Genomic DNA, 26,978 nt, shown 5'->3' with positions numbered 1-26,978 from the left:
CCCTTGAACATTACATGAGACACATTGTGTACTCTAAAAGAAGATGCAAAGGCATGAATCCCAGCTCCTTAATCCTCAGTTAATGTCTGACCTGTGACATTCCTTAAAGCTAACTTTTTAGAGGGAGCCTGGACCTTAGCTGCACTGTGTTTTAAAGTTTGGAAAGGATAATCCTCCTCCCAGGACCAGCTTCTCTAGGAGGTTCAGGCATGTCTGTGCTTTTCTCTCACCCTTCTCACACTGTGTTAGCCATTGCTGTGTGTCAGGCTGACTGAAGAACAGGTCTGATAGAGATCAGCATCCCCAAAATGCTTCTGGGGAAGCTGGGTTCAAGCTGTTCAAACATAACATATAAATAAGAATTTGTGTGTGTGTGCTTGCCTGTGTATGTGCTTTGAAATGACAGCAAAATGTTTAAATTGACATTTCTAAGCAAAATACCAGATTTGCATATTTGCTACCTCTGTGAACAAAACTAGGGGGACAAAAAGGAATGCACCTTCCTGGATCACAGCTGTCTTAAGCTCTGTGTGTGCTTATGGAGAGGCACGTGGCACGTGAGCCATGGGGCAAATGGAAATGAGGCATGAAGTGAGCAGGTTTGGCAGCACAGAAGGGACATGTGGCTCTTTTAGGAGTTAATAAAACTGGAAACACTTAGAGCAATCTTGAGGCAATGGTAATTACATCAGAAGTGGAGAATTGTTATTGACACAGGTGAAGAGTAATGAATACAAATCTGCATAAATATTAAGAGTCCAAGGAATTGTTTTGAAAACATAGAACTTCTTAAATAAACATACAAAAATAAAGTTTGTGTCACTGCCTGGCAATAAGAAGTACCAAATTCATGGTAAGCTTTATCTTTATGTTGGTTGTATCAACATACTCCAATGGTGAACTATGAGTTTTCCTTGAGAAAATAAATTGTGTCCACATAAACCAACATCAAAATAAGCTATTTAATTCTAGTCAACTGCCAGACAATTTACATTGCTTGTTTAAAAGACCGATTTGGAATGCGCAGTGTGACTGTTTTTGGAAGGAGGATGTGATTTGTAACCACAAATTTTGTTATCTTTAAATAACTGCCCAATTTGGGAACTTTTTTCACTGGTTAGGTCATCGAGCAGCACCCATTTCCTGGAAATACCTCAATATTATACAAGAGCACTTTTGAATGCACTTAAAAAACCTTTGCTTTGACTGCATCCCTTCTGTTGCTGGGTGGTAGAGGCACAAAAAGTGGGCAACTGGGCCTGTGAGCCGTTGTCTCCCCAGCTGCAATGCTCAGGCACACCCTCTTCCCTGGTTTTCATGGACTTGCAAGTAGACCACCCAAGAGTACACTGTGCTTGTTTAATAATTTGTCAGTAACAAAATCTTATCATTGGTGTTTCTTACATGGTATTCCTCAGGTGCCTGCATTTCCAACTGGTTGCCTCAGTCCTGCTGTCATCAATTTCTCTGCTTTTCAAAAATATTGCATTATTTTACTTAATCTTGCTTGGGATTGGTGCTTCAAATGCAGATGCTTAGCTTTCCCATCCTTGTTCACTGCAACCAGTTAGAATAACAGAGGAAAAACCTAAGTTCCTCCTCATCATTGTGTTCAAGATCAAAGAGAGAGGGGAAGGGGATTGCTGGCACACTGGGATGGTGATTCCTCTTGGATGCTATATCTTATTGGGTGCTTGTGAGGTCAGGTTCATGACCACATGAAGAACCTGAATGTACATCAGTCTATGGGGCCTGATGAGATGCATCCCAGAGTCCTGAGGGAATTGGCTGATATAGTTGCCAAGCCCCTCTCCATGATATTTGAAAAGTCGTGGCAGCCCATGAAGTCCCAGGTGACATCTTTAAAAAGGGTAGAGACGAGGACCCTGGGAACTACCAACCTGTCAGCCTCACCTCTGTGCCTGGGCAGAACATGGAACAGATCCTCCTAGAAGCTGCGCTAGGGCACACAGAGGACAGGGAGGTGATTCAGGACAGCAGCAGAGCTTCACCAAGGGCATCTTCACCTGCCTGACCAACCCGGTGGCCTCCTGTGATGGAGTGACTGCAAGAATGGGTAAGGGAAGAGCTATGGGTGTTGTTTATCTGGACTTCTGTAAAGCTTTTGACATGGTCCCTTACAACATCATTCCCTCTAAATTGGCGACAGATGGATTTGATGTGTGGACTGTTAGATTAGTAAGTAGTTGGATGGTGCCATCTGGTCAATGGCTCGGAGTCCCAATGGACATCAGTGACAAGTGGTGTCCCTCTGAGGTCTGTACTGGGACCAAGTGCTATTTAATATCTTCATTAAGGACATTGGTGGAAGGATCAAGTGCACCCTCAGCAAATTTGCAGATGACACCAAGCTGAGTGGGGCTGTTGGCACACTCAAAGGACAGGATGCCATCCAGAGGAACCTAGGCAGGCTGGAGAAGTGGGCCCATGAGAATCTCCTGAAGTTTAACAAGACCAAGTGCAAGGTGCTGCACCTGGGTTAGGGCAACCCCTGGTATCAGCACAGGCTGGGGGATGAACAGATCGAGACCAGCCCTGGGGAGAAGGACTTGGGGGTGCTGATGGATGAGAGGCTGGACATGAGCTGGCAGCTTGAACTTGCAGGCCAGAAAGCCAAATGTGTCCAGGGCTGCATCCAAAGCAGCATGGCCAGCAGGGCAAGGGAAGGGATTCTGCCCCTCTGCTCTGCTCTGGTGAGACTCCACCTGCAGTGCTGCATCCAGCTCTGGGATCCCAGCACAGGAAGGACATGGACCTGTTGGAGTGAGTCCAGAGGAGGCCACCAAGACAATTAGAGGGATGGAGCACACCGCCTATGAGGAAAGGCTGAGAGAATTGGGATTGTTCAGCCTGGTAAAGAGAAGGCTTCAGGGTGACCTAATTGCAGCCTTCCAGTACCTGAAGGGAACCTACAAGAGGGATGGAGAGGGACTATTTACAAGGGGGAATGGATTCAAACTGAAAGAGAGTAGGTTTAGATTAGATATTAGGAAAAAATTCTTTACTGTGAAGGTGATGAGGCATGGGCACAGGTTGCTCAGAGAAATTGTGGATGCCTCATCCCTGAGAGTGTTCAAGGCCAGGTTTGACGGGGCTTGGAGCAACCTCATCTACTGAAATATATCCCTACCCATGTCAGGGGGTTGGAACCAGATGATCTTTGAAGTCCCTTTCAACCCAAAGCATTCAGTGATCCTGTCTTTTCTCTATGTCATTTGTAAAGGTCCCCCGCCAGGGAGTTGCGAATCCCTGTGACAGCACTGGTGTGCATCAACACGCATTTGCCAACACAGCCTCCTATCTTTGGGGGTTTGATCTAAAGTGGAATATTTGCGATGAGACTTTAAACTTGCAAATATTCAAAGTCGTGCTCGGACTACGTGCGCAGGCAGAGTGACAAAAAGCCCTGATGCAGGGGGTCAGTTTTCGGTCCCTCCCAGCTTCGCTCCCAAGAGCTGCGGGAAACCTGCGGGAAATGGCGGAGTTGTGTCTGCGTGTTTACGACTGTCGGGGTCCTCCCGTGCATCCTTCGGGAGCGGAGGAGCGCCGGGAAGGCGGCCGGGGGCAGCGCCACGTCGCACCTCCGGCGCGGGGAGGGAGCGGGGCGGCCGCGGGGCGGGGGCGGCGGTGCCCCCGCTGCGCTCCGGACTGCGCAGCGCCGCGGCGGGCGGGGGGAGCTGGCGCTGCTCCTCCCCCGTCCCGGAGGCGAGCTCTTCATCCACGTTTGCAAGTTTGCAGCGGTGGGAGGAGGAGGAGCGGGCGGGCCGGGGCGGGCGGCTTCCCTCCCTTCCCTCTTTTCCCCCCCTTCCCTCCATCGTCCCTTCCTCCCCTGCGCGCCGAGCGCGCCCTGCGGCTGTCCCGCTCGCTGCGCTCCATGGCGGGGCCGGCGGCCGTGCGGCGGCGGGGCCCGGGCTGCGGGTCGCTGCTGGTGCTGCTGCCGGCGCTGCTGGAGAGCTGGGCGGCCTGTCAGGCGCCGCCGGTGCCCGCCGCCGAAATCCCTGCGGACGGCACCGAGCTCGGCGTCGAGCGGCGCTTCGTGCCCGAGAGCTGCCCGCGGGCCGTGCGCCCCGGAGACTTCGTGCGCTACCACTACCTCGGCGCCTTCCCCGACGGCACCCGCTTCGACTCCAGGTCTGGCACAAGCCCGCCGCGGCTGCAGCCCCGCGGGGTTTGATTGGTCACCGTGAGGGGGAGAGGAGGGGAGCGGGAGGTGCCGTCCCCCACGGGGGTGGTTTTTTTTGTGTATGTGCAGAGACTGAGGCGCTGGGTGGAGGCTGCGGTTGAGGTTCGGTTCAGGTTCCGCCGCTCTTCCCAGCAGTGCCCCGTGGGCGCTTTTGTGGTGACCGGTTTGAAGCAGGTCAGCGGCAGGATGGGCAATGTCGTACATGCGGGAACGCAGGACATCCGGAGCACCATGGAAAGATGTCTTTGAAACATGAAGTAAAAGAACTCGCGATTCAGAGGCAAAACGAAAATAGAGAAATCGGCAGGCAGAGAGTTGAGCTGTGACCACTGGGGACAGGGGGCAAGACCTCTGCGGTGGCTGAGTCCAGTTCGCAGTAGTTTGCTTGCCGTTATGAATCTCCACCACGTTCATTCAGCTGCTTTTCCAAGGCGCTGAATGGGAGCTTTCTGCTCCAAGAGTGAAGACCGTAAGGTTATTCAGCTAGCCTCAGCCCGCTAAACAGGAGTGTATATGGTATCACAGTCTCTCACAGTAGTGCTTTCCTGCCCGTTTCGTTCTGTACAAGTCCTGTATCTTCTCCAGGCTCAGACCTCCTCGAATGCAAGTGATTCTGAATCATTATCCTTGCCGGAAATAAAAGAATTATCAGGCTGTACTTACATAGAATTTTTTTTTATCCTTGAATAAATGTGACCTATGTACAGTGCAGTGCCTGGCTGCTTTCCTGCTGTTATTTTGGGATCAGGAAGCCTAAATACTGGGATCAGGAGATTGTGAAGGATGCTGCTGCTGCTGACAGCTTATTTGTTTTTTCTTACTTCATTCATTGTCACTGATCAGAGTATTACTCAGAAAGATAAAGCAAAATGTATTTTCAGTAATCCTGGTAATCTCCCTTGTGCTTCAAGGAAAATCTACAGCCTTAGGGAAATAACTGTCCTTCAAAGCTCAGTTCTCCATCTGGAGCTGACTGTACTTAGTATGCCAGTAGTGCCATATTCACCAGCACTTTTCCGACTAAAATGTGGGATGTGATAGCTGGCACTTCAGCTGGTGTTGGTGCAGTTTCAGTGAAAGGGCACAGTAGGGACAGTGAATCCATTGGCAACTGTCAGGCTTGGAACATAAGTCTCAGCTGTGGATGTGAAGACCCACAAAGGCGGCATCCTTGTGGCTTATTTTATGAATACGTTACAATTGGAAAACTGGCCACGTGTTCAGAAGTGTGTTTCTGATTTCTACAGATACCTGCTGAGGCTTCTTTACACCCTGAGTTGTAACAGGAAACTTGTGCATCGAGGCAGGGCACCTGGAGGGGCTGCCCAGGTCCTGGCTCTCACTTTAGTTCCAAGTTCCTTGTCATTTTGTTCCATATTACTTGGGGCAGGAACAGCCTGTGCAGGACTGTACAGCATTTATCTCTTTGGGTCCTCTAAATATCAATAAATAAGTAGTAATAGTGGTAGTCTAGTCTAATAAATATTTTTGTGACTGCCTTTATCTCAAAAGGATGCAAAATACCTGCTTTGTTCTGCTTGGTTTTTTTCTAGATGGCAGCTCATGTTGATGTACGCTTTTGTTATTCACTGTTTTTTTTTAAGACCGATGACAGTGTTTTATCATGTTAAGACATGGAAAAAATAGGAGGATTTTATCTTCTGTGGGTTAATGGAAGAAATATTTTGGAGTGTTTGTTCTAAAATCTTTGGTGTTCCCTGTATATGAATTAAAAAGATTTAGTCAATTTATACAAAAATAAACCTGTTAGAAAGCCCATTTTCTTACCTGTTTTTTTTGTTTGTTGGCCTTTTTTGAAGTTTATGAATGTGCTTACCAGCGTCAGTTTCATTGAACACTACTATGAAATCAGTCTAGAAAATACTCTAGATGTTGAGCTAAGGGCAGTTTTGCTCTGTTCCTTCTTCAGCTCTTGAAAATGTTCTTGAGTTTTAAAATCAATTTTCTGTATTTCCAAGTAGCAGGTAGCAATACTATTACTATCAGGCTGTTGACAAAGTCTTAGTAATTGTGACTCTGTCACATAAATTAGCATGTTATTATTATTAGCTTTTTTTTTTTGCATCAGCATTTGCATTTTTAATTTCAGTGGCCATAAAATGCTTTGCATTTAAAAGTCCAAGTTTAATTTCCTAGTCATCTACTATTAATTTGGTCAATTCCAGTAATAGAAACAAATTTTGCTTAGTTATAAGGAATCTGCAAAGTCAGTCCTGCAAAGCTGCATGGTCTGATCAGTGCTTTGTTCAGTTCTCTGCTTTGCATCAATGTTCTTTTAATTGTACATTTATTTTGCTAAAAAGAAAGCTCTTCTGTTCTAAGTTCATCCCAGATGTACTACCAAGCTTTGCCAATCTCTACAAAATACCGCTTTGGGGGGGTTCTTAGAACCTATTGTGTTACTAGTCTTAACATCTTAATTATGGTTTTGTGTGTATAATAGAATTTGTCAGGATGTAATTTAAATATTTTCCATCCTTTCCTGGGTGTGGGAATATTACTGCAACCAAAAGTGAATGCTCAGTAATAGAGGGTTGTCTACTTTAAGAGAAATGTTTGCCAGAAGAAAAAAAAAAATATGGAGCAAACATGAGAGATCACTCAGGAAAAATATTTGAGAGGTTTAAGTCTGTGGGACTGTCAGGAGGCTGAGTATGTTGTGGAAATGATGTGTACGGTCTTCGAAGGAAAGTTTGACATCATTTCCCTGGGGATGTCTAGCTACTGGCTGCTTTCCAGAATTTTAGCACACAAAAGGCACAAGCCTTTTTTTTTTTTCATTCCCCCCCAGGTCTGACTTTTAGACAGATATAAATGTAAAAAAAGTCCTTGAAATTATAAAAGGGATTTGGTAAAACAGAGGCAGTAAAAGTTTAAAAATAGGCATGAAGTTTTTGAAATGCTTCTTGACGTGTGTTTATACATGCTTCAAAAACTTAAATAGCAGTAATTCAGGCACAGCAAAGTGGGGTCGTTGTGCAGATTTAAGGTTACCAAACTTACCATGTAAGCTAATGTTAGTGTTCTGCTGTGTTAACGCTGCTGTTCTCCATCCCCTCTGGAAAACTTTGACTCATTTAAGCATAATTTCTTTTACCTTTTGAATATTCACATATTATCACAGAGGAAGATCATTTGTTTCGTGATCCTTGATCTGGCAAACTTGCTGTTTAAAACATGTCTCTGTGCTTTAAGTGAGAGCTGTGAAAGTGGAGGAGAAAATAAATAACCTGTTGGCAAACCTCACAGCTATTACTTAAAAAGGCATCTTTTCCCTTTCCTCTTCTCCCACAGAGATTGGAACTGTGATGGCTCACACGGTAAAGCTTATAGATCTTATATAATATTTTTGTGACATTACTGACCAAAATCAATATGCTGAGCTCCTACTGTGGGAGCAGTCATCCTTCCATATCTCATAACAGTGTTTTAATTTTTCCTTTTCTTACTTAATTTTCCAGTGCTGCTTTTAATATTAGTGTGTCAATTAGCTGTTCGTAGTTCTGGCCTTCAGGTGCCTGTAGTACACATTGCACACTGCTAGAATGTGTTTCAGATAGGTGATGAGCAGTGAAAAGAAGGAGAACTGTGTTGAAGTCTCAGGAACACTTGGATTTGCCCCTTCCTTTAGGAGCTGTCTTGTGGTAAAGTTATGCTAACAGGGCAAGAGAGAGACAAGGTGCAGGTAACTCTCTCTTTCAAAAAAAAAAAAAAAAAATGGAAAGGGGTGTAAATGAGCCACTAACATTTTTGCCTGCTTTCCCCCCTTCAGCTATGACAGGGGATCCACATTCAATGTGTTTGTGGGCAAAGGTCAGCTTATTGCTGGGATGGACCAAGCTCTGGTCGGCATGTGTGTGAACGAGCGTCGGTTCGTGAAAATTCCCCCTAAGCTTGCCTACGGAAGTGAAGGCGTCCGTAAGTACAGCACCGGGCCAGCTGGATGTGTAAGGGATTCCACAGAGCAGAGAGGAAATGGAGCCACAGAAGAGAAGGGTAGAAACTGCAAGTAGGGAGTTTCAGGGACGTTATCCCCTGTTCCTCAGAGGTGTTTGTTAAGCCTATAGCCTAAAGTGATCTCTCCAGACTCCCTCTGCATGCTGAAGGAAGAGCAGTTCACTGTAGAGGACCTTCGGCAAATGACCCTTGCTACAAAAGTTAACAATTTACATCTACCTCCCTGTTAAGTACTTAATTAAACCAAAATTGTGCTTTGGGGTTGCAGTGCTGCACAAGGTCTTGCCAGTTCCAAAAGTATCTTTGTTCTGCAGCCTCCGAGAGGCAACAAATGCTAACTCAAGGTCAGTTTGCCTGAAGGACAGCTGTGATAGCAGTTCATCTTGCCAGATTTCCCCCCATAAATAGCTGCAGCGGTGGCAAGGGGCCAAGGAGTTGTAAGCACAACAGGAAATAAGGTGTACCTTATGCAATTTTTTTAGGATATGCATAGATTGGTTTCTTTTTGCTGATACCTTGTATAAAAAGGGAAGGAAAACTGTGTGTGTTTTGCTTTTGCAGCTGGTGTGATACCCCCCAATGCTGTGCTCCATTTTGATGTGCTTCTGATAGATCTTTGGAACTCAGAGGACGAAGTGCAGGTTCAGACTTACTTCAAACCTGAGAAGTGTCCTCGGACAGTCCAGGTGTCTGACTTTGTGCGGTACCATTACAATGGAACATTCTTAGATGGGACCCTGTTTGATTCAAGGTATGCAGCTGGGTTATGTGTCTTTGTGTAGTTTAATAGGTATCTCACCCTCATTTGCTCCCCTTTCACCTGTGTAACAATTAATGCTAATTGCCCAGAAATACAGGAAATGAAAGCTGTCATGGTGTGTGTGTTAGTAATTTATTCAGAGATTATAGGATAGCAGGACTGACTCAAACCAATAAAGCTGTGCATTTTTTCTTCACAGGCATTACCAATCCAGATGCTTTTTTCAGTTTTAAATTTCATTACCTGTATTTATATTACTGTTTATTGCAGTCAGTTAAAAGTCTCTATAGCTAGTATAGCTGTTCAGATTAGATACAAGTTTTGTAAGCTTAGCAGGGTTTGTAATGAAAGTGAGCCACTAACACTTTCCTACTGAGATTTTAAGTGTACAGCATGTGTGCTTCATTAGAGCCCAGTGGAAAACGATGCTTTGATAACAGCTGCCATTGTATTTGTGAGCCGCTATTCAAAGCCTCTATTAGGTTCCTGACATAGCTGAGCACTCTGGAAAACTTCCCAGCCAGCCCTTGGTAAATGAAGGACCAATACTTTTGGGCTAGCAAGTTGTGAGTTACACTGTGTGTAGTACATGGATTTAAAGGTTAATATTGTTCTTTCCTGTGGCTGGCAAACATTTGGTTGTGATTTCTTTTCTTTCTCATGTTTAGCCATAATCGGATGCGAACTTATGATACCTATGTGGGGATTGGATGGCTGATTCCTGGTATGGACCAGGGTCTCTTGGGAATGTGTGTAGGAGAGAAGCGCATTATCACAATACCACCTTTCCTGGCATATGGTGAAGATGGAGATGGTAAAAGTTATTCCTTTAGTTATTCCTTTTTTTTTTTTTTTCAATCCAAGTCATCCATATTTCAAAACAAACTTTCTGTGTTTTAAGTTTATGGGCAGCATTATTTCAGTTCAGTTCAGGTAGACACTGCTCAACAGACATATTGTTGGTACAATTGCAGTATTTAAATACTGAAATTCTATTTCAATCAGGGAATACAAAAACTTGAAGACATGTGACTACATAATTCTTTCAGACTGCTACAGAAAGCAGAAAGCTTTAAAGGAAAAAAAATTGTTAAATGTATTTTTAATTCCGGGTAGGTTTTGTTTTGGTTTTCTTTTTTTTTTTTGACAAATGCCCTAGCAATAACTACAAAATGGATTGTCTTGTAAGACTATGCAGCCTGCAGATCATACATAGGGGTCCCCACGTTAAATAATGGGAAAGTTGAGTGTAGTTTGTGACTTTTCCTTATATTATTTCTCTGCTTTGATGTTTAAGGATGTGTCTGTGGTGTACAAGGTTTCATACCCCTTCCGTGGCTTCATTACCGTTAACTGTGATAGCCCTCTCCATGCATAACAAAACTTTGGGAAGTTTTTGTTTTAGAATTTTGCCAAGATCTTGAACTCAGTGGTTCTTGTTCAAAGCAATCCACACTGCAATTTGTACATTGGTGGAAAGGTAGTTTTTCTCTGAGATACTTAATTTGCTCCTCTTCAGCTTCCACTCTGTGGTCTCCTGTTTTGATATGAACAGGATGGGAGGAGAAGATGTACCAGATTTGTGTTCTAATGATTATTTTTTGTACTTCCATGAAGTGCGTTGGGAATACTGGTAGACTAAACCATGCAGCTCAGATGGAGCTGCTGTGTATTGACTAAGATGGGTGTTGCTGAAGAGGCCTTTGTTTTCAGTGAGGCAGTGCCATCAGTGTAGGAATAGAAGGAAATTATTGAGTTGGAGAATTCAGTGAAAAACCCACTGAAACAAAAAATGACTGACTAGAAGCAAATTTGCAGAGACCTAGAACAATCAGAGGGCTGGGCAATCACCAGCCACATGAAATTAAACAAACTGGATTCTGCACCTGGTACAGGGCAACCCTGGATGTATGGACAGACTGGGGAACGAGATGCTGGAGAGCAGCACCATGGGAAGGGGCCTGGGGCTCCTGGTTGATGGCAAGTTGAATGTGAGTCAGCAGTGCCCTGGCAGCCAGGAGGGCCAAGCGTGTCCTGGGGGGCATCAGGCACTGCATTGCCAGCCAGGGAAGGGAGGGGATTGTCCCACTCTGCTCTGCACTGGGGCAGCCTCACCTCCAGTGCTGGGGGTAGTTTTGGGTGCTAAAATATAAGAAAGACATTAAGCTGTTAGAGAATGTCCAAAAGAGAGCAGTGAAGATGGTGAAGGGCCTTGAGGGGAGGCCTTGAGGCCTCCATGTGAGGAGCAGCTGAGGCCACTTGGTCTGTTCAGCCTGGACAACAGAAGAATGAGGGGAGACCTCATTGCAGTCTGCAACTTCCCCATGAGGGGAAGAGGAGGGGTAGGCACCGATCTCTTCTCTGGTGACAGGTGACAGGACCTCTGAAGCTGTGTCAGGGGAGGTTTAGGTTGGATATTAGGAAGAGGTTCCTCACCCAGAGGGTGGTTGGGCACTGGAACAGGCTCCCCAGGGAAGTGGTCACAGCACTGAGCCTGACAGAGTTCAAGAAGCGATTGGACAACGCTCTCAGGCACATGGTGTGACTCTTGGGGTGCCTTGTGCAGGACCAGGAGCTGGACTGATGATTGTAGTGAGTCCCTTCCAGCTCAGAATATTCCATGATTCTAATTTTTTTGGGAGGGGGAGGTGCTTGCTATTTGGCAGTATATTACTTTTCTTCAACGAACATATTTAAGCTTCTGCTAGAACACTTGCTGTTTCTTACCAATTTTCTGCTCTAACACTTTTGTAGGTAAGGAGATCCCTGGCCAAGCTTCCCTTGTCTTTGATGTGGTTTTGCTAGATCTGCATAACCCCAAGGATGGTATTGCCATTGAGAACCAGCTCGTGCCCGAATCTTGCGAGCGGAGAAGCCAGACAGGAGACTTTCTCCGATACCATTACAATGGCACACTTTTGGATGGCACATTATTTGATTCCAGGTAACCAAACCATTCAACTCAACTGACTGCATTTCCAGTTTGACTCCTCTGTCTTGTCCATAATATGCTCAAACACAATTCTTTGCTTTTCCTTCCTTTTTGAAAATTTTGAGTGGACTTGGAGTCTTTTTAAAGACTCATAGAAAACTTTTCCGTATGGGAAGGAGAAGAGCTGTTCTGTACCGTGGCATTGTCACAGACGCCATCTAGGGGTGGTGACCCACCCAGTGAAGCCGTGTGCTTTAGGCACACAAGTCTGGAGACTCTTTGCCTTATCTGCCAAGTAGGTAATACCGCTGAAGAGAGAGAAAATAAATATGATTTCCATTTTATGTCCAGAGAATTGTGAGTCAGTGTGCTAGTGGCTAGTGTGAGGTTAATCATATTTATACTTGAAAGCTGTTTGCATTTTGAAGGCTAATGTCTTTCGAGACTGAATTACAGAATTGCAGAATTCAACAACAGGGGATTTCTGTGATAAAGGAAGAGGGATTACTGTGACAGTAAATTCAAAGCTCTGTGGGCACACGAGTCTCATGTACAGAATCCTATGATGAATAATACTCTTGTAGCTTTCCGTGACTTTTGTTTGCTTTTAGTGGAACAGTGCTTTACTCTCCCACTCCAGCTTTCAGAACAGCTGGCAGAAGTAGCTAAAAGGAGGTGAAAATGAGCCAATGTAAAATGTTTTACAAAATATGCTCAGGGAAAAATGTTTAGTACTACTACAGCAGCCATCACTGTAGACCTCGATTTACAGTTTGGGAAAGCTTATAGGTTAAGAACTTAAAGCTGATCCACAGTGTACCTATTTCTCTTTTTTGAGATGTAAGTATTCTCTGTAGTAATTATTCAATTTTTGAAAATAGCTGTAGTATTTATTTAAGGGTTGCTGTCAAGAAATATTAATAAATGCTTTGCAGACAGCAGCCCCTACATCATGCTGAAGTGCTGACAGTCGTTAGAGGGCTTGTTCATTAAAACATGGTGTCCTGACCTCCTGCAGAATTCGTAAATGAAGAAATGGAGTGGCTAACAATAGGGATTGAAAACCCTGGAGCTATCCAGGACAAAGTTTCTCACTAGTACATGGAGCATGCCAAAAAATCTGCGAATGGCCGGGGTTGAAAGCTCTAATAATTTTTTCCTTTTCCTTTTTACTCTGAAATATTCGGCTGCAGAACTGCCCTGGGCAGCTCAGCCAAGACTGTCTGGACTTAGAGCAGTTGAATAAAACCCTGAATTACATCAGGGTCTGGTCCTGTACTGGTTTAGTTCTCTCCCACAGCTACCTTGTAAAGATGAATTAAAACCTTTCTGCCTTCTCTTTCTTGGGCTGTGCTTTCGTGTAACATGCCTTGAAGGAAGGCAGAAGACAGTCATGTCCTTGTTATAAACATCATTTGTTGTTGTAGCCTTGTTTTATTCTATCATTAGGTGTTGAAGCAGGTCCTTCAATCTGTGTGTAAGTGGTTGGCTTGATTTGGAAGGGAGGGATGGTGTTGATACTGTTTTGTTGTCGTGACTCATTTTAATGTTGAGCATCCCAGGAGAACCTGTTTATCCCACCTGCTTCTTCTAGTAGTTGAACTACATACCTGTGGTTGCAAAAGGAGGTAGTCTGCAGGGTGTCTCATGAAAATGAAGCACTTATCAACTATATCTAGTTGATAAAGTGCTTATTAAAGTAGTGTCAGGGCAGAGGAAATTTTAAAGGAGGTTTTTTTTCAGTCACTTGTCGAAACCTGTTTTCTGTTTAGTCTAAAATACATAAATAAGTGTGATTTTTCTTTCAAGAATTAGTAGAAATGAATTTGCAAATTTGCTGGCTGTTCATTAGCCAGGGTCTCACTGCTGGGCAGTCAGTGACCCGTGCGTCACTGACTGATGAAACCTGGAGGCCTGGATTCATTGAACATAGTTCCTTTGTACCTCCCTGGTGCTGGTTAATGACTGTGTGTTTCACCTTAACTGATTTAAGAATTGTGTTGCAGAGCTATTGCAAGAGTCCATGTTTTCTTGAGTACACCTGACACTGCTAAAATGCAAATATTTTCCGTAGTTATTCGCGAAACCGTACGTATGACACCTATGTTGGGAAAGGTTATGTGATTGCTGGAATGGATGAAGGTTTGCTAGGTGTATGCACTGGTGAAAAAAGAAGAATAATAATCCCCCCTCATCTTGGATATGGAGAAGAAGGGAGAGGTGAGCTTGGCTTTGCATTCAAGTCTTCTGTAATTAATGAGGTTTCCTTTGTTGTTTAGTTCTTCTGTGTATATTTTCATTTTGCTAGCATTTGAAAGGTTTATGAATTAGTTCATTATTTTATGGACATCAAACTGACAAGACCACATCCAGAATTTGCAGGATTATTTAAATTAACTAAATAGGTAGGACAATAAGAATACAGAACAATCTCACACGTAACTGGTAGCCTGAACTCATTTGGGTAATTGGTGTTTCAGGCAGACTGGTACTTGAATGCCAGGAGCTCTGCAGATCTTCCTTCCTGTGTGTCTTAAACTCTCTATCCTGAAGGAGTTCATCATGCAAAGTTTTCTTCCCCATTCCTTCCACAGCCACAGGTTTTGTGGACTTCTAAGCCACCTCTGTAAATGGTGGATGCATGTAACAGTGAAGTAACCATGTATATGTAATATACAATTAACATTCCTTTGGGAAAACTCATTGCTATCTAAACAGATTGCTGTGAGAGGCTGAATAGGATAACCCTTCTAACTGATCACAGCATTGTGGCTGGTGTTTCAAAAAGTGCCTCCTGGGATGTTACTTGGATAAGTGATTTAGAAGAAAAGCCTTTCTTCTGGGAATGCAAGATCTGTGCTGTTGATTTGGAATTAGACTCCTTTACCAACAAACTGCAAATCTAGGCCTGGATGTGTCTTGTCAATCCTGGTAATGCACATAAGCCCGGGAAGAGGGGGAAGAAGTTGCCGACTTTTAGGTTATTTTAAGGAACTTTAACCTTTTACATATAATGATGTTCCTTGAAGCATGGGAAGTTCTTGAGAATTTTGATGATCAATCTTGAATTGGTACACAAAACAAAAAAGGGTTATTTAGGGTGGATATTGCTTCATTTCTGCATAATTTAAAAATTCAGAATAATGGAAGTTTTTCCCTTCACCATTGAACTGAGTGCATGTTTAATGCTTTCCCCCATGTTGTTTTTCCTCCTCTGGATGCAGCTTGCATCTGTTGCATCCTTTAATTCTGAATAGAAGAGCAAAATGACTCAGTGGCAGACACAGTAGGAATACATATTCCTACAGGGTGCAGTACCTGGACATCATATGCCTGTTTGGGTACCATTTCTTTCTCTATTTGTCTAATTTGCTTCCTATTTAGGAAAAATTCCAGGATCTGCAGTGCTGGTCTTTGACATCCACGTGGTGGACTTCCACAACCCCTCAGATTCAGTCAGCATTACTGTTCAACACAAACCTTCCAACTGCACTGTACTGAGCAAGAAGGGAGATTACCTGAAATATCACTACAATGCTTCGCTCCTGGATGGAACTTTGCTAGACTCCACGTAGGTGTTTGAATGACCTGGTAGGGAAAATACTCCCAGCAGCTGTGAAGGCAGAATGAAGTTCCTACAAAGCAAGCTAGCAGGGAATAAAGATTTTTTTTTTTAAACTGAGTATTTGTGTAGAATGTATTTTTCTCTATGTCTGCCTGCCAAAGATATATAGGAGGAGGAGACGATGAAAAAGACAATCTGTCATAGCATAATGAGAGAACTAGGAACAAAAAGGGTGTAGGAGTGTGTTGGAGAAGAACATAAACAGTGTGTGTGGAGTGATGAAACTTGTTGCATGGCATCCTGTTTAAATGGGCCAGTTCAAGTGTCTGGGCCAGTGGTGCCAGCACAAGACAGGTCTCATAATGAATGAACTGTCCAGGTTTATTCAGTTTCTTGGGTTCTTTCTTTGTGCTTTGTACTGATTCAGTGCTCCTGAGAGAGGCCTGGTAGGGCTACTTGTTGTGGTTTTGTTAAAGATACCTTGGGTGTGGTTTATAGTAAATGGTCACCTGTCATGTCTGTAGCACATGTTGGTGCTCCTGTGTTGCATTAATACATTTCATATGTATTAAAGTGTCACTTTAAGTGTCAGCATGGAGAAACTGTCAGAGGGCTTGATCGTGGCTGTGAGAATAATTGGCCTCTTCCTCCTCCCTGTTGGCAGTAGGTTTATGAGGGAAGCAAAAGATTGCTCCAGTCTGTCTCCTGTGGAACTGAAGTGAGCCTGGCACACAACTACAAGAATATTTCTGTTAGCTTCCTTTTTTTTTGCCTTGATCTTTTGAATAGTGCAAGTCATCCAAACAACATTTTATATTTTGGAAGGGAAGCTGGGAAATGCTATTTTTGACCTGGTTATAATTAACACAGGAAACAGCTCATAGGTTTCACAGTGTACACAATAGCTTGCAGAGCTGAAAAGCTGCCTTAATTTGGAGCACGTGGTGCGATGCTGTAGGCAAGGATGTATGCAAGTACCATGTTTGGATTCAAAACACTGTTTATATGTGCCATTTTGTAGCAGGAACCAAGGGATGTCGAGACCATCTTACTCAAAGCAGTTTTTAGAGAATCAAAGATCATGAATCATGTGCTCCTAATTTTAAGGCTGACCTCTTAGCCCCTGAATTGTTTTCTTTCCAAATAATACTCCGTTATACAAGCATGTCCTGCAGAGGCACAGCCAAGCCAAATAACCAAAGAAAGGCGAGCAATAAAGAGCCTTAATGCTGCACACTCTGCTTTTAGAATCACAATACATGTTTAACTTTCGGGCTTCTAACTTGGGATATTTTCTGATTTTAGAAATGAGCCACGAGCAGCAAGGTATAATTCAAAATTTAATATGGTTAAATAGCAGTAGTAGTAGTAGGTATTTGTGTTAATAACTACTACATTATAGCGGCTGATTTCGTTAAAGAGATGCCTGATCCATGGGAAAGCACTCAGTTCCCTATATAGAGTTTGTGGTCCTGGGATGAATGTACATCTGGAATTTTTACATCTGCTGAAAAGGCCAATTACAATAGTTAAAAATATGTGAAAGGCAAAAGCCCTTATTTCAAGATAAAATACCTTAAGGGTGTAATTGGCACGATTAATGATTTTAATTGGATTTCATTCAAGAAGCCTATAATTTTAGTGCCAGAGGACATATCAGCAGCAGAGAAGAAGCACACTTATCTGTGTGGTGCTGGCTGTAACTTGAGAACAACTTCAGGTAACTGTTTGGTAGAACAAAGCATTGGGCATTAAGTTAATTTTTTGGCAATGACAGGACACTACTAGAAACTGCTACTTCTGTGGTTAATTTTGAACAACAGAAATTCTCTATTAAATGGTGATTTTTGGTGATTTTTTTACATTTTTCCCTTCCTTTCCAGACACAGCCTTGGCAAGACCTACAACATAGTTCTGGGATCTGGTCAGGTGGTGTTGGGGATGGACATGGGCCTTCAGGACATGTGTGTTGGGGAACGACGGACAGTCGTTATCCCACCTCACCTTGGTTATGGAGAAGATGGAGTTGGTAAGTGCACATCCACTTGGCATCTCCTGAGTGACTGAAACACAGGCATGCATGTTTTGTTAGTTCATATGTATAAAATCATAAGGTGACTGTCTCTTAGCTGCTTGAATGGGATTTTTTTTTGAGGTTTTTCATGTCCTTATTTTAGTCACTCGCCCTCCACCCCATTCCCCAGTGGAATGAGCATGCTGTCTGTGTTGCATTTCAAGTCATGCTGTTGCTGTGGCCAATAGAAAGACCATCACAGTACAAAAGGGAACACGTGCCCCCAGTAATGTTGCTTTGTCAGAACAGAAAGCTCCAGGCAGTCTGGTGTTGCAGAGGGATGCAAACACTGTTTTCCATGATAGGGAGTTGGGTGCCTGTGTTTGGACACGCGACATGTTATTCAGGAAACAAAGCTGTAGGGGACGGGTCAGCACTAATATGTTAGGAAATTCAAAGAAAACTCAAAATTCAGAAAATACATAAACTGAGTGTAAGATGTGAAAAAGTGTATTGGTGCTGTTAAAACTCCAACACAAATACATTTTAAGGCAGCTTTTGAGCATTGAGGCTTACCAATTTTTAATGACAGGGACAGCAGTAATAAAAAGAATGATATAGGAGTGACAAGAACTTCCATGTCCCAGTATGTTGTTTCTGGTCTTCTGAGCTAAAAGATTTGAGGGAAAGCTGTCTATGTGGAGGTCACCATGATCACCAAATTCTGATTTGCGTGGAAACAGCTGCATAAGTTGCTATGTTCTTTGAATACCTCCAGAATGATTTGTAGTTTATAAAGACTGTCAGGCATCATATGCAGAACTCAATGGAGAATTAATTTGCATTAAGAGATAAGAATGTGTTTCCACTTGTGCCTGTCTTCTGTGAAAAATTAAGAGTATTATATATACGCAATGTTTTATACACGATTTTCTATATTATACATTCTATATAATTGCATAGCTATATATAATAAATTGAAGATTTCCCCATAGCATGAAAAGTCTGCTGTGTGAAATACCTGTCATAGGTATTTGCCGTCATTCAAGTTACATTTGATACACATGTTCTGAAACATTTCATGATTTGTTAATGTGTTAGTATATACCCAGCTAGCTATCTGAAGAAATCACTTGTTTGCAGTCTCTTGCAAACAGAAGATTAGAAGTGAGCTTGGTTTTTCTTTTTCAAGACTAAATTAAAACTCCTTCCATGGTTTCACTGGGGTAATATCCCAAGCTGCTGCAATACTGTTGAGTCTCACAGAAGTATGCTGCTTCACAGTGTATTGGTGAGAGAAAGGAAGATAAATTATTCCCACAATTTTAGTTTTTTAAAGTAAAAAATGCATAGAGTTAGAATCACACAATTACAGAATGGTTTGGATTGGAAGGGACCTTAAAGATCAACTAGTTCCAACCCCCCTGCTATGGGCAGGGACACCTTCCAGTAGAACAGGTTGCTCAGGGCCCCATCACAACCTGGCCTTGAACATTCCTAGGAATGGGGCATCCACAGCTTCTGTGGGCAATCTGTTCCAGTGCCTCAGTTTTATTATGAAAGGTTCCTTTTATGATCACCCCTGGTGAAGTGAGCAGGAAGACTTGATGGGCTAGAGATCACACCAGAGAAGTGTGGTGTGATCTCTATTTATCCTGCTTTTTGGAGCAGGAAGATAAATTTAATTATGGATTGAAAGGAAATATTCCTTCAATATGCATGAGGATAAATACCCCTCTTTGCCATTTGTTGTGACAGAAGGAGAAGTGCCTGGTAGTGCTGTATTAGTTTTCGACATCGAACTGCTGGAACTGGTATCTGGCTTGCCTGAAGGATACATGTTTGTATGGAATGGGGAAGTCTCTCCCAATCTTTTTGAAGAAATAGACCAGAATCATGATGGAGAGGTTCTTTTGGAGGAGGTAAGCTGAGACAATGAAAACACCTGCAGTGGTTTTCTTCTACCACCATCAGTGCCAATGTTGAAGGATGGAGTTTTGCCTGATCTTTTTCTCATTTTCTGAAATGATGTTTGTCATCAAGGGAACGGGAAGGCAGGGTGTCAGCTAAAACATGGTTATCCATCTTTAGAGATAGAGCCAAAAAAAAAAAAAAAGAGGCCATACTGTGTAAGATCATTTACTGTTGTGGTTTCCTTGGTCAACAACAAATCTTTAGGGTGTAAGTGTAAGAGGCAGAGTTGATATCCAACATTCCTTTGCCTTCCTGTATCAGCCTGCATTCCTTGTATCAGCCTTCTCAGTGTCTGTCTCAGTGTTAATTGGCAGTTTATGGTGAATTCTTGAGCCAAAGCTGAGCCTGCAGCAGTGCATCCAGGAACTGTCTAATCTCTTCTGGAGCCTGGCAATGCAGTGGCCACTCCTTACACATGTGAATTGTGTGCTGTGCCGTCAAGTTCTTCCCCTTGCTTGCTTTTAAAATCTGCGTTGCGAGAATGTCATTGGGTGCCTCAGTTGAAAGCCACTTGCTTTTGCCACACCACCTCTGAAAACATAAACCTCTGTGAGGTTTTCCTCTGCCTTTTCTTTCAACTGAGCAGTTCTATTCTTTTATTCTCTTCTGAAGTCTTCTTTGTCACCTTTCTCTGTCCTTCTGTTTTGTCCCTTCTTCTTTGTCTCTTCTTTTCTCTCTGGAGTGGTGCTGTCTGCAGTGCTCAAGGGGCAGGCTGTGGCCCTGTGGAACAGCATGAAATACCTTTGAGGGTTTTAAAACCTAATAGGGTAAAATCGAGTTCTTGTTTTCCCTTTTCCCAGCACTCTCTTCCACCTCTTTGTTTTCCTTTCATCTCCATCTTCTCTCTTATGTTTACCTGCACATTTGTCCTTACAGAGAAGTGAAGAGCTTTTACTGGTTTAGAGAAAGAGGTAGGATGAGGCTGTTGCTGTCCACATCAGCAATCATCCTTCTTGTATGTTGCTTCCTCTAAGATGCAGGTGGGTGGGTTTCTGCTAAAGTGTGAGCTTCATGTATTGCCATGCAGAATTACTGCCCTCTGTCCATACAGAGCTGTTCCTGTGTCCAACTGTCCAACCCATCTTCCTCCTAAATTACGAAAAAGAAGTTTTCTTGTTATGGGTCCAAAACCTACTAGAATTAGTGAGGAAATCTCTGCTGAGCTCCACAGAGTGATTTAACTTCACATGTCTGTTCTAATTAGTCCAGTTTGGGTGGTAAACTTCATAGGGTAGTAACAGTGTCCTATGTACATTTAATAAGTAGTAAAATGCTGGATAATCGACAACAAGTAAACGCTGCTTTTGTAAATACTCTTCATTTTCAAATGTCCTTTTCACTGTGAGCTGTTTTCTTGTCCTTTCCCTCCTCTTAGTTTTCAGAGTACATCCAAACTCAAGTTGAAACTGGCAAAGGAAAATTAGCTCCTGGCTTTGATTTTGAAAAGATTGTTAAAAATATGTTTGCTAATCAAGACCGGGATGGAAATGGTAAAGTTACTGCTGAAGAATTCAAGCTGAAAGATCAGGAGGCCAAAGAGGAGCATGATGAACTGTAAAGATAAGAAAAAAACCCAAGAATCCTGAGCTGACCTACTGTTCAAACACGTGTACCGGAAGGGGTTTTGGCAAGCATGGTTCTGGAAGGATAGCCCTCAGATAGCTTGTGTCTGCCTGTGCCTGCCTGTGCCTGCGTGTGGGTAGGCTGTTAAAACAGGAAGAGATTTTCAGTTGGAATTGTTAGTAGATCTGAAAAAAGTGTTAAGTGCCTCAAGTGGGATGTACAGACAGGTAAGGGGTGTCCTTCTGTATGTGGTATCATGAACCACATGTGTATGTGGGGTCTGTTTTTATGCTAAAGATCTGAAGTCCTCATTGAACAATATGCAGTCAATTGGGTGGATGATAGAGAGAAAACCTACCAAGTGCTTTTAAAAGAGTTTTAAAAAACCTTCTGTATCAGAAATATTTGTGTAGGAAAATGAACCAAAATATTCCCCATAAAAATAACCTGTAAAAGTTGTCAGCTGTTGATCCCAGTTCCTTTCAGAAGGCAGGAGCATTCTTCCACGTAACTAAACAAACTCACATGGATTTTTGCCAGCAGAAAATCTGATTTGCAAATTGCAGAACATGGCTGTGCCATTGCAAAATTTACATAAGCTGTGACTTAGATTAAAGAGACCTAGAATTGATACTGTGTATGTGTTGGGTTCTTACCTCACGGAATAAAAGTTTTCTACCACCTGTACTGTGTTGAATTAGTAACCTTGACTCTTGCTGGCCAGTGTTCCCATCAGTCATTCCAAAACCTTTCTAGTTGCAACCTTATTTATAGTTTTGTTAGACATTAAATATTAGCATACAGGGTCCAAATGCTGTCATAAATAGTGGACACAGCTGATTTTTGTTGGGCTTCTGTCTCCTATTTTGGGAATTGCTAGATTAAGGAGTAAGTACTTAGAGCTTAAGCAGCAGAGCAGTCTGCAGTGACAAACAAGCAAACAGACAGTGATAGAATCAAGAAACAGGCCCATCTGTTTGTGTGTGCAAACGTTCTGGCCTATCCCTCAACACAAAGTCTGCCCTGGCAATGCTGTTCAGATTCTGTGACTTGAGACAGTCACCCGTTAGCTCGACAAATGCAGCAGAGCTGCTCAGTACTAAATACACGAGACAGACCCATTTTCTGGAAGGCCATGGGATCCCCCTCAGTGCACAGCATGGAAAGAGCACAAACACAGTGAGACACCTACAAAGAGGAGTAGGAAGGGAGTTGTGCTTCCATTATAAGCTTTGTGTCTAGTTTCTTGCTTTCCTTGATCTGTACATGTGGGATGCAAGTCCCTGAGATGCTCTTTCTAAAAACTGGTATTTCAGTTGGATGAAAGCATTTTGTATTGGTTTTTAATGCAGTTCTTACAAAAAGTGCAGTGAAATATTTTTTTGAGTTTGATACCATTAAATGTTGGATAACTGATCTTTTTGTTAAATAAAATGTTGATCAACAGTTACTTTTAAAGTTTCTTTTTTTTTTTTTCTAGCATTGTGGTGGGCTGGGACCATGAGTCAAGCAAATACCCTTCTGCAGCTCTCTGCTCTTGTACACAGCAGGCTTCCCCTGCATATGTTCAATACTGCTGTTAATGTCCAGGAAAAATATTTTAAACAATGATTATGGATGATTTTATACCAGATGTAAAAGTTGTGGATATCAGTGACTGGCACTTCCATTCCAAAGGTTTATGTCCAGAATGGCTCCTCAGAAGCCTTACCATCTTGTGAAAGCAGCTCTCTCAGCAGGCTGTTTTTCCCTTTTGCTTTACTTGGAAGCAGACTGCTCACTTTTTGCTGTGGTTCAGTCTCTTCTGTGTGGTGACAGAGCTGAGAGAAGGAGTGGGAAGCAAGTTGTGATTGGAGTACTGCCAGAGGCAGAATTCAATGTGGAAACAGCTCCTTACTCTGTTCTCATACGTACCCCCAAGAAACCAAGTCTGTCTTGTGAATATCCCCCCTCCTTTTGGGGGGTTGGAACTCAATGATCTTTAAGGTCCCCTCCAACCCAAACCATTCTGTGACATCCTGAATTGTTGTGTCTGAGAAAACCTTAGTGAATGAACCCAGTGTTTCTGCGTGGAGGAACACTCCAGATGGATCCCAGGAGGTGGGCTGAAGAATTCCTAGTAAACCAGGGTAACAGAGTTGTCCCCAGGGCAGGTGCAGGACAAAGAGCAGCACTGAACTGCAGTCAACTGGTGATCCCAAAAATTGCTGTGCTGGATTTTTTTGGAAGTGCTTGTCAGTGATGGGATTGCAGGGATGACCTGACCAGTGCCTCTGGCTAGGGTAAGTACATCTGAAATTCTCACGCCATTGCTCCTTAGGACTTGGCAAACATGGCTTATGATCCATCTAAAGATGTTTTTCCTTCGAGAGGAAGTTTTTGTTGCCCCCTCACTTCATGCCTCCAAGCGTGCAGGTTGCCATTTTGGAAATAAGACTGCAGCTTTGGGGAGAATCAGAGAATATATGGAAATCTTGCTGCAAAATAATGGTATTTATACTGGGCATTGCCCAGACCAAGGCATCAGAAGCCAGGTCTGCCTGGCTATATTAGGTTGAACTGCCAGAATTTCTGATCACTAACATAGACCAGTCATTTTCCTTTCTGCTGGCAGCTATCGGCTTCTCCCTCAAAGGAAAGCTTGGGGCCACCTTCCTCAGCAAAGGGTTGCACTTGGGTTGAATCCTCCATCTATTGCTTGTCAGGGTGTGTGGCAGCCCCTAAAAGTGAGGGCAGTCTGCCTTGCCTGCTCACCAAACCAGAGCCTGGCGGCAGGGGGAGCTGGCTGGGAAGTGAAATTGTGCTGGTGTGGACTGGAAGAGCTCAGCAGAGCCCCTGCACCCCCAGCTCCAGTGATAAATAAATCCCTGCAAGTCACCATCCTAGTAGAGAAGGTGGCCAGTGAGGAATGTGGATATAAGGGAGGTATTTTCTATATCAAATTGTAAAATAATTTTTTTTAAGGAGAAAATAGCTATTTAGAATTAATCTAGCAATCTCTTTAGAATTTATCTATTAGCATTTTATTGTTAGTATTTAGAATTTGCCTATTTAGAATTTATCTATTAGTGTCTATTATCTCCTAGTATTTAGAACATAGCTATTTAGAATTATCTATAGAATCTCTCTGTTTTGAATTTATTAATTTATAGAATTAGTATCTAGATAATTTTTTACCATACTTAACTGAGATAACTTTATAAAAATCGATGATAACTCTCAAGGGTCACTAATAGCCAGATGTAAGTGGGCTTAGCTAATGAGGGCCTCTGCAGAACTCAGGCCGTTTCTACTCCTCTAATGAAGCAGGCAGGTGCTATTCTCAGAGCTGGCAGCTGACTGCTCTTAGGAAAGGAAGTTGCTGGCAGCTAAGGCTGGCAATTGCTGACTGAATTGTCAGGGGCTCAGTGGAAAAGAAAAGGAACATGGGTGCATACCCAGAAAAATCCAGGTATTTATGAATATTTTTTCTGTGTCATTTTTGTGTCTTAATTTGATAGCAGTACTTTCTGCTGTGTAACTCCATATGGTCCAAATATAACAGATGTTATACTTAAATCAGAATTTGCAGTTGTTGAACTTGAATATTACATTTTTCTGTGTGAAAAAAAAAAAAAATCTAATTTTCCTTTAAGCTTAAAAATGTCATATTTAGCTAGTATGGGGTGCAAGGTTTTAGCTCAGTTCAGCACTACCAGTGTTTGTTTGACAGTGAGAGGACATTTGAGCTGGCTGCAACACCTGCTAAGAGAAGGATTCATTTTCAGCTAAATAAAAGTCCCAAATACTTGACCTTGGTCATGTACTGCAGACAGAACAGATATTGTGAGTAGAGGAAGAAAAAAGAGTAACATTTACTTAATTTTGCTTATTCCTTTCCTTTAACTTTAGATATACTCTTTCAGCTATGGGAAAATGGTCAGGAAAATGTGTATCTTTCTTTCCAAACTAAATCGTAAGTTAAATAAATTTTTAGGGTTGCAAAATGTTTCTGGTTAGAAATTTTATTTAGAAAGATGTACTACTCACAGCATTTCTTTCTTAAAACTGAAAGGAGAATCTTGATAGCAGTTACAAGAGTTAGACTGGCTGGAGAAGGATGACTTAACCTGTAGCTGTAGAGTTGATTTTGTTTGCAGTTAATTTTGTTCATGGTTTTGGAGAGGCAACTGATAATATAAATTCTTATTTCTGGCCAACAGTCTAGTGATAAACCAATGGGATTTTGATAAAGTGGAGGAGGATGTTTAAAAATGCATCTTGTGTTTTCCCTTAACTACTACATAAGCAAGAGTTATGGTTGGCAGTGGGACGTGAGATGATGAGCAGACATTGATAATCTGCACAGAACTATGGAGGTTTTTAAAATCTGATCTCCTGGTTCAGGTTGATTGCATAAGTAACTGTTTTTTTCTATAAAGCTGTATGAATGGCATTTCAAGAAGTAAATTATTTGGCATAAAAATACCCCTTGTACAGCAAACGGGTTCTATCAAGTAACTGCAATGTGGCTTAATTGCCTTTAAGTGCTAGCAAAGGTTTACTGCTCTAGCAGATCCTTAACACAGGATCTGAGACTAACAGGATTTAATGATAGGAGAAAAGTGTGCTGGAGATCTTAACTTAGCTGCATCCTTGTGGAAGGGCAAGAATCCTTTTCTTTAAGTGATTGTCATTACAGATTGAACATTTGGTGACTGAACATGCATCGTCCACCTGCTTGGAAGTGAGATTGGAAAATCTTCCTTACATAATGCTTGAAAGATGGTGGCTTGATCTGAAATCCTCTACCAGTTTTAGATGTCCATGTAGTTGGAAAACCATCACGTTTCCTTCTGATATGTGTAGGTTCTAGGGAGGCTGAATACTAATTTCAGTAATTCAGATTAAGATGTAGTTGGAGATCTGTTGTGGTAACTGCTTTTAAAGATGCTTCCTAGTCCTTTTCTATATTGCTCTGCTTGTGCTCTTCTATGTGGTTTTGTTCGTTTATTTGTTGGGTTTTGGTTTTTGTTTTTTTTTAAATTGTGGGTTGAACAAGATCATCATGCTGAAGGAGTGGTGGCTTGCTCACCTGCTGAGTGAGGCTGAGGAAAAAACTCTGGCGAGAGGATCAATGAGTTTATGTGTATCCTGAGGCAAGTTTGATGGAAACATGGGACACTCTTCCCTTCTCAGAAACACCACACAGAGACACCAGAACTGCCCTCCTCCTTCTCACCATGCTGGGATAATCAGGGAAATCCATTACACTTGTAGTCAGAATGCCAGAGTGTTGCTGATGCATCTCATGCTGTGGAGCTGTGAAGCTGTGACTATCAGCTACACTTCACATTCTCTAGATTTTAGCTGTTATCTGTATTCCAAAGATAAACTGCCTGTAAATGGAAAACTTCGTCCCAGTGTAAACTTTGGGAGTAATGCCTGGTAATTAGCCTCGTGCAGCTAGAGGTTGGTTGAGTAAGCAGTGCATCCAAACACACTGGTGTTTTTCAGGCCTTTGCCTTTTGGACTTTTATTTGGCAGCTATGACAAAAGAGCCAGCATGATTGCATGTTTAAAAAAGCTCTAAACCCAAGAACCACTAACCCTACTCCCCGCCCCCCCCCAAACCTTAACATCAGCCCAGCTAATGTAAGTTCTGCAGGTGCCTAAAACCCCAAATGTAAACTGTTAAAGAAATTGGGTCTACTGAGCTCCCCTGGAAATGCTGCAGCATCCCCCAAATCCTTGCTGTACCTGGGTGGTGCAGACCAAGCCACTGGGTGGGCAGCCCATGCCGATGGCCATGGGGAGTCACACGCAGCATAGCCCTGCTTGTCCTGCCCACGGTGCTGAAGCTGCAGTGCTGGCACAAGAGGGGCTGTAGGAAGGCTGCTCCCTCTCTCCCAGTTTTGCTGTGATCATCCTGCCCTCCTTCCTGCCCCAGGAAAATGGAGGAGACAGGGAGAGAGGCCACAGGACTGGGCTAAACTTCACACCCAGTGC

At 42.8% G+C, this 26,978-nt stretch overlaps 1 protein-coding gene across 3 annotated transcripts in view; it reads left to right on the top strand.

Moving 5' to 3' along the window:
• Window positions 1–3,839: 3,839 nt before the first annotated feature.
• FKBP9 (FKBP prolyl isomerase 9) overlaps window positions 3,840–26,978 on the top strand; it is a 44,785-nt gene continuing 21,646 nt past the window's right edge. The window contains exons 1-10 of one of the 3 annotated variants that reach the window (XM_042043392.1): window positions 3,840–4,152; window positions 7,998–8,143; window positions 8,744–8,933; window positions 9,611–9,756; window positions 11,697–11,886; window positions 13,949–14,094; window positions 15,259–15,445; window positions 17,323–17,468; window positions 19,212–19,375; window positions 20,803–22,440. In XM_042043392.1, coding sequence (XP_041899326.1) covers window positions 3,896–4,152; window positions 7,998–8,143; window positions 8,744–8,933; window positions 9,611–9,756; window positions 11,697–11,886; window positions 13,949–14,094; window positions 15,259–15,445; window positions 17,323–17,468; window positions 19,212–19,375; window positions 20,803–20,985 — 1,755 coding nt within the window. In that variant the 5' untranslated portion in view covers window positions 3,840–3,895 and the 3' untranslated portion in view covers window positions 20,986–22,440. Of the gene's footprint in view, window positions 4,153–7,997; window positions 8,144–8,743; window positions 8,934–9,610; window positions 9,757–11,696; window positions 11,887–13,948; window positions 14,095–15,258; window positions 15,446–17,322; window positions 17,469–19,211; window positions 19,376–20,802; window positions 22,441–26,978 lie in introns of those variants that run through there. The other 2 variants (XM_042043393.1, XM_042043394.1) reach the window with 2 other exon arrangements.

This window comes from Corvus kubaryi, unplaced genomic scaffold, assembly GCF_017639235.1.
Source record: "Corvus kubaryi isolate FWS band 111438036 unplaced genomic scaffold, C.kubaryi_AGA036_p1.0 37398, whole genome shotgun sequence".
Classification (NCBI taxonomy): Eukaryota; Metazoa; Chordata; class Aves; order Passeriformes; family Corvidae; genus Corvus; species Corvus kubaryi.
Note: the sequence above shows the minus strand (reverse complement) of the source record. Positions and strands in the feature narration are given on the sequence as shown.